This window comes from Chiloscyllium plagiosum, chromosome 21 (genome assembly GCF_004010195.1).
Source record: "Chiloscyllium plagiosum isolate BGI_BamShark_2017 chromosome 21, ASM401019v2, whole genome shotgun sequence".
Taxonomy (NCBI): Eukaryota; Metazoa; Chordata; class Chondrichthyes; order Orectolobiformes; family Hemiscylliidae; genus Chiloscyllium; species Chiloscyllium plagiosum.
The window spans coordinates 43176348-43191787 of record NC_057730.1 but is presented as its reverse complement, the minus strand read 5'-3'; the positions used below and the strand labels follow the sequence as shown (position 1 = coordinate 43191787).

The 15440-nt window shown below is 43.0% G+C and overlaps 1 protein-coding gene across 3 annotated transcripts in view; it reads right to left on the bottom strand.

The window, feature by feature from the left end:
• Positions 1–15440, bottom strand: part of foxk1 (forkhead box K1) — a 123390-nt gene that overhangs the window by 41237 nt on the left and 66713 nt on the right. For all 3 annotated transcript variants that reach the window (XM_043711911.1, XM_043711909.1, XM_043711910.1), the window contains 2 exons: positions 4841–4997; positions 141–287 (listed from right to left, as the gene is read on the bottom strand). In XM_043711911.1, the coding sequence (XP_043567846.1) occupies positions 141–287; positions 4841–4997 (304 nt within the window). The remainder of the gene's footprint in view (positions 1–140; positions 288–4840; positions 4998–15440) is intronic.

Here is a 15440-nt window from a genome sequence, read left to right as displayed (position 1 = left end):
TCTCTCTGGTGGAGGAATCCCGAACAAGGAAGCAGTCTTCTAATTAATAGGATACATAATCTGGTAAATTTATCATTCATGGTGTAACTAGGTAAATTATCAAATAATTTCCTCCACAATGTCACTGAGGATTCACCCACCTGCCATCCTTTGTCAGCTGTCCTGTAGTAAGGATAATGCTTTGTGATATGTGCGTAGATGCCACTTAGTGTTAGCTGTTTGTCCTGAGCAGAAGATATGGCCTGCACAATCAGCTGTGCGTAGGAATATGGGGGCTTTGAATCATCCTGGTCAAAAAGAGCGAGAGAGAAAATTAACAAAGTCTGATACACGCAGAAAAGGTAAACATTTTTCATGAAATTTAATTATTTTCATAAATATTAGATAAATCCGGGTATAATATAACACAGAATACAGGTGTGGATTATAAAGTACCACCCTTGATGATACATTCCTATAAAGATTCTGAAGCACATCGTGAAAGGGCAAGTGTTCCATCCTGAACATTTCAGTTACAATTAGAGATTGACATACAATACTAAGATGGAGAAAGTGAGGACTGCAGATGCGGGAGATCAGAGTCGAGAGCATGGTGCTGGAAAAGCACAGCAGGTCAGGCAGCATCCAAGGAGCAAGAGAATTGACATTTCAGGCATAAACACTTCATCAGGAATGGGTGTTTATGCCCAAAATATCGATTCTCCTGCTCCTCTGATGCTGCCAGACCTGCTGTGCTTTTCCAGCACCATACACTCACTACTACACTAAGGTGCTTAGAATTCAATTTTCATACTTGTTTCCACAGAAGACAGACCACATGGACCAGGATGATGCATTTTGATCTTCAGTCTATGCTGAGATACATGATGTCAAATGGAGTAGTGCTGGATATAAGTATTTGGGTACTATATCCCCAAAGTGGTATGAATAGCAGCAGGTTAAACAGAAGGAGTTGCCACTCTGGATTAACATCAACATCCAGCATTTTTGCTAGCAGCAATACTTATTGATTTTAGACAACAACAGTCACCTCTGAAAACTCAAATAATTCAGACAAGATAATAAAAGAGCTGCTGAGACCAGAATGAGTCATAAACGTCAGCAGCAAAGAGGCAAGGAAAGGGAGAAATCTAGGGAGAGGGGAAGGACACCTCAGAACTGTGAGCTTCACTTGCATTGGGAACCACAGAGAATGCACATAGACCTGGAAGACATGGGTACAGTCCTCAATGAATACTTTGTGTCAATCTTCACAATAGAAAAAACAACATAGTCCTCCACTCTGATATCGATACCTATGAAATATTAGAATAACTTAACATGTAGAGAGATGAAGTTATCGAAGATTTAGCAGTAGTGGACAGGTGAATACATCTGCAAGCCCAGATAAGTTGTATCCCAGGCTGTTTAGAGAATCAATGCAGAAGATATCAGGGCCCCTGGCTGTAATTTTCAAATCCTCTCTAACCACAGGTGAGGTGCTAGAGAACTGGAGGACTAATGTTGTCCCATTGTTAAAATAAAGGGAGGGAGGGGGGGATAGATAAGCCAGTAAGTTTAATTTCAGTAATAAGGAAGCTATTATAAAGAAGTCCAAAGAAAACAATATATGTGCACTTGCCAAGAGATGGATTAATCCAAGATAGTCACCATAAATTGCTGCCAGACCTGCTAAGTTTCACAAGCACTTTCTATTTTTGTGATGAAGGTAATGCATTTGATAGGTCCCACACTGACTTAGCAAGGCTTTTGTAAGGTCCATCACAACAGACTGGTTAAGAAAATAAGAGTCCATAGGATCCAAAGCAAAGTGGCACATTGGATTCAAAATTGGCTGACAGTCCTCAGCAAAGAGTGACGGTAGAGGGATGATTTTGTAATAACAAATCTGTTTCTAGTGGGGTTTTGCAGGGTTCAGTACTGGGACCTTTGTGGTGTACGTAGAACATAGAACATTACAGCGCAGTGTACACTTATGATTTACACTTAAATGTCGGGGGTATGATCAAGAAGTTCATAGATGACACAAGAAAATGGGAGGGTGGGAGATAGTGAGGAGGATAACCCTAAGCTGCAGGAGGAGATTAACAGACTGGTCACACGGGCACAGCAGTGGAAAAATAGATCACAATGCTGTACTTCTCCTCCCAGCTTACAAGCAAGAATTGAAGCGTGAGGACCCAGTACAGAAGGGAGTGCAATACTGGTCTGAGGTAATGGAAGAGTTTGTACGGGACTGCTTAGAATCAGTGGACGAGTCCATATTCAAGAACTTAGCAGCCAACACAAGCGAACATGTCACGGCTTCATTAGTAAGTGCGTAGATGTCTACCTGCCGAAGAAGTTAATCCGAATATTCCCCAAATGAAAGCAATTGATGAACCTGGAGATCCATTCCCTACTGAGACATTCAAGTTGGGTGACCTTGACATATACAGGAAATCCAAGTATGACTTTCATAAGGCTAATGGTGCTAAGAGACAATACCAAACTAAGCTTGAGACTCAGACTAACCACACGATACCCATAAGTTGTGGGGAGGCTTATATGACATAACTGGCTACAGCATGAAGTCGAACAGAATCATGGGCAACAATACATCCCTCCCTGATGGGCTCAATGCATTCTACGCTCGTTTTGAACAGAAGGTCAGTGAAATGTTCACCATCCCAACAGCCTCGGATGCACCTCCATCCACAGTCCCCACTGCAGACATTAGATCAGCCTTCTTGAGAGTGAATCCACAGAAAGCAACTGACCTAGACAGAGTCCCCAAACGTGCACTTAGATCCTGTGTGGACCACCTGGTGGGAGTATTTGCAGACATTTTTAACTTCTCCTTATTACCATCTGAAGTCCCCTACTTGCTTTACGAAGACCACAATCATCCTGGTGCCAAATTACAAAATTAAAATTTTGTAGTGTGCCTCAATGATTAATGCTCAGTGGCTCTGACCTCCATAATTAAGAACTTCAAGAGATTAGTCATGACTCATATCAACTCCACCTTACCAAATTGCCTTAATCCTTTGCAATTTGCCTATCAGTGCAACAGGCCCATCTTCCTGGCCCTGCATTCGTCCCCGGAACATCTGCATAGCAAGGATACTTACATCAGGATCCTACAAATTGACTACAGCTCCACCTTCAACACCATAATTCCAAACAAACTCATCTCTAAACTCTGAGACCTAGATCATGGCTCCCCACTCTAACTGGGTCCTCAACTTCCTGACCCATAGACCACAATCAATGGGAACAGGCAATAACACCACCTCCACCATAATCTTCAAGACTGGTGCCCCATAGGTTTACATAATTAGCCCCCTATTATACTTCCTTTACACTCATGGCTGAGTGGCCAAATTCCACCCCAACTCCATTTACAAGTTCACAGTTACCACCACCAATGTAGGTTGGACCTCAGACAATGACAAGCAAGATTACAGAAAAGAGATGAAATGCATAGGGCACAGTGTAAAGACAATAATCTCTCCACCAACATCATCAAAAAAAAGATGGTGGTCATTGACTTCAGGAAGCAGAGTGGAGGACATGCCCCTGTCTGCAATGGTGCAGAGGTGGAGGTGGTTGAGAGCATCAATTTCCTGGGAGTGATGATCACTAACAATCTGTCCTGGTCCACCCACATCAATGCAACAGTCAGTAAAGGATAACAATCCCTCTACTTCCTTAGGAGGCTGAGGAAATTTAGCATGTCCACAAAGACATTTTTATAGATGCGACATAGAAAGCATCCTCTCTGGGTGTATCTCAGCATGATATGGCAGTTGCTCTTCCCGAGATGCAAGAAACTACATACAGTAGTTAACATAGTCCAGTCCATCACACAAACCAGCCTTCCAACTGCCGACTCCATCCATACCTCAGGAAAGCAACCAACACAAAGGCCCCTCCCATCCCAGTAATACACTCTTCCACCCTCTTCCGTCAGGCAGAAGATATAAAAGTCTGAATACATGTGAGCTGATTCAAGAATAGTTTCTTCCCTGCGGTTATCATACTTTTGAAAGGATCTCTCAAATGTTGATTCTGATCTTCTCTGCAGCTGTAATACTGTATTCTGCACTCTGTGCTATTAACCTGATAAACTTTGTATGGTACAATCTGCCTGTATAGCACATAAAACAGCACTGTGTACTACATTTGACAACAATAAATCAATCTCATCAAACTCAACTGGAATTCAACCAGAAGTAGTACACTTGGTAGGTATAATAAGGGATTACACGTACTGTGTGTAGGATCTGGAAATTCTTGAAGATCAGAGGGACCTTAGTGGTGCACATTCACAGATCCCTGTCGGCAGCAAGCCAGGTAGGTAAGGTTGATAGAAAGGTCTACAGGATACTTTATCTTATTAGTTGATGAATTGAATTAAAGAGCAAGGTGGTTATGCTGGAACTATATAAAATGCTGGTTAGGCCATAACTGCATGCAATTCTGGTCACCGTGTTATAGGAAAAGTTTGATTGCATTAGAGAGCTTGCAAAGATGATTTACCAGGACATTCCTTGGGCTGGAGGATCTGAGCTGTGAGGAAATAATAGATAAGCTGGAGTTATCTTCCATGGAGCAGTGGATGTTGCTGAGATGACCTGATATAGAGGTCAACTAGATTGAGGGACAAGGAAAGGATGGATATAGCAAGTTAGGAATCAATAATGAGGGGCACAGATTTAAGATAAGAGAAAGAAGGCAAAGAGGGGAGTGCAGGACAGTGGAAAATGGGATTAGTGTAGCCACGGATATGATGGGGTGCATGGCGTTCTGCAGTGCTATAAATGTCTGAGTTTATAAGCTTAACACATTTCCAAACCTTAGGGCTGTCACCACCAGATGTTTCTGCCTGTTGCTCAGATGCTGCTTTTTCTGCAAACGCTGCTGCTAGCTGGAGGTCTCTGGTGATGTTGCGTCCAAACCGGTAACCAGAGGAGCCGGCACCACGTGGACTCACAGGACAGGAGTTGGGGACACTGTTCAAAGTTGAAAAACATTTTCGATGAAAAACTGCCATATGTACAAAATCTTCTGAAAAACAAAATTGATATATTAACTTTTGGGTTTGACTAACCAATTTAATAGCAGTTCATAGGCTTAGGTAGAATGTAAGCACATGGCACTTATTGGATTGGTTCTTAAATCATTTAATTTTGCAAAAGAGGTACTTTAAACAATTCTGCTTTAAATTTTTTTTCTAAATAATCCTCCTCTCATTTCTCCCCTATTATCTCACCCCCAAAAAACTCCTATTTGCCTTTTCTCTAGCTTTTTGTGCTGCCCACATACTGTGCAGCATCCTATTGCATATAAATGATCAAACTATTGGACCACAGCCAATACCCTAGTGACATGGATTACATTCCCAACATCTCTACTTTCTATCTCTCATTAAAACAGTAAGGGCTCTCCCCACATTTTTAGTTGTTCTCATCATGCTTAATTTTTACAAGATTAGTTTCTGCCATTCATAAAATGATACCACCCATTAGCATATCTTCATTTTCCAGAAGGTTATTTACTCCCAGGCACACTTCACATAATTTTCTAAACATTTACTCAATACAAGCAGTGAGGTAAATGAGAGGCAGGCTCTCTCCATCCCAACTTTTCTTCTGACATAGTTACAAACCAGAATTGATCATTTGGTGCAACTCTTCAGGCACAGAACATCTAACATTACAGCGCAGTATAGGCCCTTCGGCCTTCGATGTTGCGCTGACTTGTGAAACCAATCAGAAGCCCAACTAACGTACACTATTCCATTATCATCTATATGGTTATCCCTTAGCACTCCGAGTAAAGAACCTATCTCTGACATCTGTCCTATATCTATCATCCCTCAATTTAAAAGCGATGTCCCCTCGTGCTAGCCATCTCATCTGAGGAAACAGGCTCTCACTGTTCACCCCATCTTGATTGCAATGCTCTTTACCACAGTCTGTAATGACTCTTTTGAACAATAAGTTATCCAATGCTGGTGATCTGTCAAATGTGATTACTCCAAGAGAAGCATTAAGGGCTACAAATAACATGTATGCATGCTGAAAAACAAACAGCAAAACTCAAAGATTTTGTTCAAGTAGAGATGGAAAAAATGTGCAAGTGCAGTAAAATTTGGATGCTAATGTCACATTTTGTGAATACTCTGCTGGTAGGAGAATTAGCACTATAACTAAAATGGGATAGTGTAGTCAAATTTAATCTGGTACTTTTGATGGTACGGTAAAAGTCACAATGCTGGGCTTTTCCATATAAATTATTTAAGATAACTAGCATTACCAGTGTGCCTTGCAAACAGCTCAAGTGCAATAAAAATAAGTGTATTCTTTGTAGATTGCAGAGATATAGCAGACTTCTCCATTTCAAAAACTACACCTGCTTGATCAGAAATCTCAAACCTTGTAAACTAAACCTCATGCTGTTTACCAAGGCCAAGAAACAACTAATTTATATAGTACCTTTGATGACTTCAGAATACCAAATTGCTACATAGTCATTTTTATTTTAATTGTAGTCATTACAAAGAGGAAACATAGCAACTGTATTCAAATCTTGGCACTGGACCCAAGAAAACTATTACTTGCTTAGCCGAGACCAACACAAACAGAAGTTACACCTATAGTATATGGTCAACCAGACTAACTATCATAGAAAAATGCAGTTCTGTACAAATTGTACACTGCAAGTCTTTAATTTCTTAACTTAACTATATTTTCATGTACCATTATTATATTAATATGGCACCTTTAAATTATAAAGGAAGTCCCAAAGCACTTCACAGAAACTTTATTAAAGAAAATAGCAGAGCAACATAAACAGTTCAGTCAGTTTACTCAAAGCTTAAACAAAGAGGTAAATATCAAGAACACTCAAAGGCCAAAGTGAGATGGAAAAGTGAAGAAGAGGTGTAGAGAAGGAACTCCGGAAGTTAAGACTTAGACAACTGAAACATATTTATTCTCGGATTCTCCATCATACAGTACAACAGAGTTCAAACCACTAACAAAACATTGCATTTCTGGGTAGTCATGGGAGTTTCCAGCATATGAAATCTGTTCCTTTCCTTTCTTGCCACAATGCAGCCCTGCAATCCCCTCCAATCAAAATAACAGACAAAACAGTGACAGGAAATCTATTTGAGGAATGATAAGAAAAAAACCATCAAAAACTGTCACAAGATGGCGATGTCAACATATCCGTTGAACAAGTACAGTATAGAAGAACAAACCTAAATCCCACTCAGCAAACTACAGAGTAATTTCAACTGCCAGCAATCTCCACACTACTATCAATATTGTCTTTAAGTGATTACAAAGAAGAGAATCTATTAAAAAAATAATTGGCAATACTGATGTGATTAAAAGAACAGATTTCAAAGAAGCACATGGTCAGTGCTCCTAATGTCAATGTCCAGGAGGCTGCGTAAGGCCTTTTTTTTTTAAAATTGAAGTTGATTTCAATTTTTAAAACTGAATTGTTCCCAGGACATGCCAAGATTACATTATTTTTGATTCTTTCATTGGACGCAGGCATTGTTGGAGAGACCAGTATTGGCTGTCCATCCTTAACTGGCCCACAAAGTTGATGCTCCTGTGTGTCTGCTGCCCTTTTTCTTCCATGCGGTAGCAGTAATGACTTTGGAAAATGCTGTTGAAGGAGCCTTATTTAAATGCTACAGTGCATCTTATAGATAGTAACACGACAGGATTATTTCAGATCCAGAGATTTTCCTGCACATCCTCCCTTCTTAATTACTGCATTGTTGCTCCAGATGTGGTTGCCTCTACATCAGGGAGCTTGAGTGCCAACTTGCGGAATGGCTCAAGAAACATCTCTGGTCCACATGCAGCAAACAACTCCACTGCCCTGTGGCCAACCACTTCAACTCCCACTCCCAGAAGCACATGCAAATCCTGGCCCTCCTCCACCACCAAATCAAAGCCACCCATAAACTGGAGGAAGGATGCTTGATCTTCTGCTGCAGGGGGCCCTACAACCACATTGCACCAATACTGACTTCACTAGTTTCCAAATCTCCCCACCCACCACCTCATCCCAAATCCAATCCTCCAACTTCACACCACCCTCATGACCTGACCATCTTCCTTCCCTCACCCCTTCCCCGCTCCACATTCCTGATGAAGGGCTTATGTCCGAAACATCGACTCCCCTGCTCCTTGGATGCTGCCTGACCTACTGTGTTTTTTCCACATTTTATGACTCCACATGGTCCACCAGTGCTGAAGGGAGTGAATATTTAAGGTGATGGAAGGAATGGCCATCAAGCAACTGCTTTACCTTGGGTGACATAAAGCTTCAAGTGTTACATAGAAAATAGGAGCAGCATTAGGCCATTTGACCCTTTGAGCCTGCTCTGCCATTCAATATGATCATGGCTGATCATCCAACTCAGCATCATGTTTCCACATTCCCCTCCCCACCTCCATGATCTTTTAATCCCTTTAGCCTTATGAATTACATCTGTAGCCTTCTTGAAAACATTCAGTGCAGTGGCCCCAACCACTTTTTGGCAGAGAATTCCATAGGTTCACCACACATTGGTTGAAGAAATTTCTCCTCATTTCAGACCTCTGTAGGCCAAGTCATCAAATGTATTTAAGACAGAGATGGATAGGTTCTTGATGGGAAGGGGATCAAGAGATACGAGGAGAATGCAGGAGATTGGGCTAAGGGAATTATCAACCATAATCAAATGGCAGAGCAGGCTCCAACTGGTCAAATTCTGCTCCTATATCTTATGGTGTAATGATTTTAAATGGCCTACTCTCTATCCTTAAAGAATGACTCCTGGCTCTGGATACCTGATCACCAGGAACATTCTTCTTGCATTTACCTGTCAAGTCTTGTTAGAATTATTTTAGGTTTCTATGGGATTGCCCCTCATTTTTCTAAACTCCAGTGAACATAGCTCTAAGCCATTCAGTCTTGCCATCCCAAGAGTCAGACGGAGTGTTGTCAATTGTTCCTGACGAAGGGCTTTTGCCCAAAACATCGGTTTTCCTGCTCCTCGGATGCTGCCTGACCTGTTGTGCTTTTCCAACACTCTAATCTTGAGTGTTGTCAGTGCTGCACTCATCCAGGAAAATTAATAATATTCCATTACACTCCTTCCTTGTGCCTTGTAGGTGCTGAACAGGCACTGGGCGACAGGAGGAAAATTGCTAACCACAGAATTCCCAGCCTCTGACCCATTCTTGTAGCCACAGTATTTATATGTTGACTCAATTTCAATTTCTGGTAATTCCCAGGATGTAAGAAGATTTGATGATGGCAATGTTATTCAACATCAAGGAAAGAGTAGTTTCTCTTGCGCAGATAGTCAAGGCCCGGTAGTTTTGAGGTGTTGCATACCACCCAAACATGAATGTTGTCCAAGTTTTGCTACATATGGACAAAAACTGCTTCAGGATCTGATGGAAGAACTGGTACATCCTACAAATACATTGCAAAGACAGATGTGCCAAAGAGTGGTCTTTCATTTGACGTTTTAGTTACACACAACAAATTACTAGCTGGAAGCAGGCAAAATCTATTAGAGCAGCAACTCCATGCTTCCACCCAAAATCACAAATGTAAAACAAACATTTGAGCTGGATGATTCTCAACAGAGACTGGTAATTTCCAGCAATGAAATATCATTATCTTCCTGTATTCCTTTTTGATAGACATGTTTTACCATCCTTGAAGGCTCAAAAGTAGTATTTGTGAAGAAATCTTGTCCAAAATGAATCACAAAATTTGCCTTTGTAAAGTAGTATGACTGGAGGATTAGCAATTCCCACATGTATTGTGCTCTGCCTCTTTATTCCATGACTTCACCACCATCTTCTTGCTCCCCTTACAGGCACTGTTTACTGCCCATCTCTGCAGTCTCATCCTTTCTCTCTTCCTCCCTAACTTGCCTCTCCAGCAGAGCACCCTTGAACCTGGCCCACAGCCCACGTGCATTGGGTAGCAGTCATTCCACTACCCTCATGCAGAATGTATTTTAACATGAACACAGGCCTCAGTGATCAGCTCTACCTGCACCACGTTCTCCAAGACCCTGCCCAGGATACCCTCCCTTCCAACCTGTGGCCCGAGGTCCGGTGATACAACACAGAACAGTACAGCACAAGAACAGTCCCTTTCCTCCCCCGCCATGTCTGAGCCATTCTAAACTAATCCCATCTTCCTGCACATGGTCTGTATCTCTCTATTCTCTGCCTGTTCATGGATCTAAATTCCTCTAAAATGTTGCCATCCTATCTGCTTCTCCCCTGGTACTGCACTCCAGGGACCCTACCACACTATGTAGAAAAACATTGCTTCACACGTCTCCTTTAAAAACTTTCCTCCTTTCACCTTTAAGCCCTGCACCCTAACATTTGATTTTTCTACCCTGGGAAAAAGACTCAGAATATTTGTTGGTTTAACTTTCCTCTTTCGTCTTACAGCAGTTGAGATGGCAGTTAGGGCAGTCACATGCTCCTCTGCAGGATGTGGGTGCTCAGGGAGACTTCCAATATCCCTGATGACTACACACGTGGGAAGTGCACCCAGCTGCAGCTCCTGGGAGACCATGCTAGGGAACAGGAGCTGGATGCACTCAATCATCCGAGATTTAGTGAGGTGGTCACAGTTAAGGTGCACACAGAGAGTAGCTGGATGACCACCAGGAAAGACAAAGGGAGTTGGCAGAGAGTGCAGGAATCCCCTGTGGCCATCCCCTCAAGAACAAGTATACCGTTTTGGACACTTGGGGGTACAGGGGTGGGGATGGCTGTTCGGGGGAAAAAAAAAGTAGCCAGTTTGGTGGCACTACGACTGCAAGAGGGCTCACAGGTAAGGCCGATGAACTCAGTATGTGGATAGGTACGTGGGACTGGGATATTATAGCCATTAAAGAAACATGGCTAAGGGAGAGACAGGACTGGAAGCTTAATGTGCAAGGGTACAGGTGCTTTAGGCGGGACAGAGGTCTTGGAAAGAGGAAAGGGGAGTTGCACTTTGATTAAGAGGAGTATCATAGTAGTAGTCAGATGAAACATCCAGTGAGGATTTCTGAGTGGAGCTAAGAAATAAGCAGGGATGGTGACATTGTTAGAGTTGTACTATAGGCCTCCAAATAATTGATGGGAATTACAGGAACAAATATGCAGGGAGATTGGGGAGACTTGCAGGAGCAAAAGGGTTGTCGTTGTAGGGGATTTTAATTTTCCTCACATAGATTGGGACAGCCATAGCATTAAGGACTTAGATGGGGTGGAATTTGTTAAGTATGATCAGAAAGGTTTCCTCAAGTAGTATGCAGACAGTCCTACTCAAAGGGGCAAAACCCAACCTACTCTTGGGAAATAGGGCAAGACAGGTGACTGAGGTGACAGTGAGGGAGCATTTTGGGACCAGTGACCATAGTTCCATTAATTTTAAAGTATTTATGGAGAGGGACAAAACTTGTCTACAGGTTCAAGTTCTAAACTGGGGCAAGGTGAATTTTGATGGAATTAGACAGGGGTTGATTGGAATAGTTTGTTTGCAGGCAAAGGGAGCTCAAGGTCAAAATGTTCCTGTGAGGGTGAAGGGCAAGGTGGGCAGGAATATGGAACCCTGGATGACAAGACACATTGAGGCTTTAACCAGAAAAAAGGAGGAGGCATGCCTCAGGTCGATGCAGCTGAGATCAAGGGAATTCCTGGAAGTATATAGGGGATACAAGAGTTTAATGAAGGAAATCAGGAGGGCAAAAAGGGGGCACAAGATAGCCTTGGCTGAGAAGATTAGGGTGAATTCAAAGAGGATCTTTAAGTATATTAAAGGAAAATAACTAGAGAGAGAATAGGATCTCTCAAGGACCAAAGTGAACATGTACGTGTAGAGCCACAGGAGATGGGTGAGGTACTCAATGAATATTTCTCCTGCATTTACTGTGGAGAAAGACATGAAAACTTGGGAAGCTGGTGGTGATATCTTGGGGACATCCATATCACAGTACAGGTGGTGTTGGATGTATTAGAATGTATGAAGATGGATAAAGCTCCTGGTCCTGACCCGATATATTCAAGCAGATGCAAGAGGCTAGAGAAGCAATTGCAAGGGCCCAGGCTGATATTTCAAATTCATCGTGAGCCATGGGTGAGGTCCTGGAAGACTGGAGGGTAGCAAATGTTGTGCCCTTATTCAATAAGGGCTTCAAAGAAAAACCTGGGAACCATAGACCAGTAAGCCTAACATCTGTGGTGGGTAAGTTACTTGAGAAGATTCTGAGGGATAAGATATACATTTGGAAAGACAGGATTTGATTAGGAGTAGTCAGTCTGGTGCGTGGGAGATCATCCCTCATAAATTTGTTAGAATTCTTTGATGAAGTGACCAGGAACGTTGACGAGGGCAGGGCAGGAGACATAGTCCATATGGATTTCAGTTAGGTCTTCGATAAAGTTCCACATGGTCGGCTGATCTGGAAGGTTAGATTGCATGGAATCCAGGGGGAGCTGGCAAATTGGATACACAATTGGCTTGATGGTAGGAAGCAGAGAGTAATAGTAGAAGGATGCTTGTTGGAATAGAGGCCTGTGCGTAGTAGAGTGCCTCAGGGGAAGGTGCTGGGCTCCCATTACTGTTTGTTATCTATATCAATGATTTGGATGAGAACGTAGAAGGCAATGATTAGAAGTTTGCAGACGATGGAGATTCAAAATGGCCACCCCTAAGGACAGTTTGTAACGTAAAGCAGGTAAAATACTTAGAGCCCTTTTAAATTAAAATTGGACAGATCTGACACATCCAAGGGAAAGGGAGCTAGGGGAGAGCAGCAGGCAGGGCACTCCCCTACTATGTCGGGCACACCCGCAGCCTCTGCCTCAACTCCCGTGGCGGTGCCCTTAAGTTCAGTGGAGCAACAGCATTTACTCACTGAGTTTGCAAAACTGCATGACAAAAAAAGTCGAGGGAGCGTTGGAACCTATTATTGCCATGCTGACAAAGCATAAGCAGGAGATCCAGGCTTTGGATCAGCGTGTAGAAGCAGTGAACAGAGGACGTGGCCTCTGAGGCGGCAACAGAGAGCTTCGAAGGTCGGGTCCGAACCTTGGAAGGCCAGGTTCAGGCCCTGCAGGAACAAGTAGAGGGCCTCGAAAATCGAGATCGGAGGGAAAAACAAAATCTACGAATCATGGGTTTACTGGAGCATGAAGGTGGTGAAAACCTGGCTGATTTTTCTAGCGAGATGGCTTCCGGAGTTGCTGGGGCTGGAGATCGAGTCAGGTTGGATGAGTGTGGAACGGGCCCACTGGATCAGGTCCGGATTGGCCCAGGCCCCCACCTGGTCCTAGTGCGACTCCAGCACTAGAAGGAAAAGCAATTAATCCGGTATGTTTTATATTATATCTGTTTGATGGTTATTAGTTATTCTATTGTTCTGTTTTGCTGGGTGAGGGGTGGTGCTTGGGTTTGGGCCATGGCCTTAACTGGAAGGTGCTAGGATGGTTGGGAGTGAATGCTCCCTATTGGGGGGGTTGAGTTAGGAGTAGTGGTTAGTTTCTTAGTTTTAGTAGTGTTTGTAGAAATAGTCTTTAGATTTGATAAAGGCTGTGTTTTTTCCACTTGCAGCTTTTCAGGATACAAGATAAATTTAACAAAATCAGAAGTCATACCTGTGGGGGGGGGGGGGGGGGATTGGTGGAAATACTGAAGCTGGGGGACAGAATGGAGTTTCCTTTTAGATGGTCATAGAAAGGTTTTCTCTGTCAGGGAATTTTTATTACCCCTTACGTCCGGCAGCTTTACGGAGCTAACTTTGTGCAGCTGTTTGAGAGAATAAAGCAGGACTTGCAGCGACGGCAGGAACTACCCACATCATGGTCAGGCCATATGGCATTGATTAAAATATATTTTCTTCCTCAGTTATTATATCCTATGAGGATGCTCCCATTGCTGTTACCCAAATAGGTGCTGCGGAGGGATGACTTGGATCATTTATTTGGGGACTTAGGTGCCCCTAAATAAATTTACTAAGACGCAACTTCTGCAGGATATGTGGGGGAGGGGACCTCCTACATCTGAAGAGATACCAAATAGGCGCCCTGTTGTCATATATAGACAAATGGGTGCACAATGACTCAAAGTTGATATGGCTCGATGTTGAGGCCTCACAGGCGAGATGTCCCCTCATCAACTTACTGTTCAGGGATGAGATGAGATCTGTAGTTGACCACTGTGAAAGTGCGATTATCATAAATACAGTAAGAGCATGGAGGATAATGCAGCAGGATGAGGGCAATTTTCTTAAGACTTCGCCGTTCACCCAGTTAGTGGGAGCCCCAGGATTTAAACTGGGGTCAATGGACTCCAGCTTCGAGCATGGGAGGGTAAAGGAATCTCCTGTCTGGGAGATTTATTTGAGGGAGAGGTCTTGATGTCTTTCAGTCAATTAGGTCAGAAATACGGGATTCCTAATAGGGACCTTTTCCGATATTTCCAGGTGAGGGTCGTGTGAGGGAGCCGTGGTTTAATAAGGAATTGGTAAAGGAATCTCCTGTCTGGGAGATTTATTTGAGGGAGAGGTCTTGATGTCTTTCAGTCAATTAGGTCAGAAATACGGGATTCCTAATAGGAACCTTTTCCGATATTTCCAGGTGAGGGTCATGTGAGGGAGCCGTGGTTTAATAAGGAATTGGAATCCCTTGTTAAATGGAAGAGGGCGGCCTATGTAAAGATGAGGCGTGAAGGTTCAATTGGGGCGATTGAGAGTTATAAGGTAGCCAGGAAGGACCTGAAGAGAGAGCTAAGAGCAGCAAGGAGGGGACATGAAAGGTCCTTAGTTGGTAGGATTAGGGAAAACCCTAAGGCTTTCTATAGGTATGTCAGGAATAAAAGAATGACTAGGGTAGGAATAGGTCCAGTCAAGGATAGTAGTGGGAAGTTGCGTGCGGAGGGTGAGGAGATTGGGGAGACACAGAATGAATACTTTTCGTCAGTATTCAATCAGGAACAGGACATTATTGTCAATGTGAATACTGAGTCACAATTAAGTAGAAGGAATGGCTTTGAGGTATGTAGGGAAGAGGTGTTGAAAATTCTGGAAAGGGTGAAAATAGATAAGTCCCCTGGGCCTGATGGCATTTATCCTAGGATTCTCCGGGAAGCAAGGGAGGAGATTGCAGAGCCATTGGCCTTAATTTTTATGTCCTCGTTGTCTACAGGAGGTAGTGCCAGAAGATTGGAGGATAGCAAATGTGGTTCCCTTGTTCAAGAAGGGGAGTAGGGATAACCCTAGTAACTATAGGCCGGCGAGTCTCACTTCTGTTGTGGGCAAAATCTTAGAGAGAATTCTAAGGGATAGGATTTATGAACATCTGGATAGGAATAATGTGATCAAGGATAGTCAGCATGGTTTTGTGAAGGGCAGGTCGTCC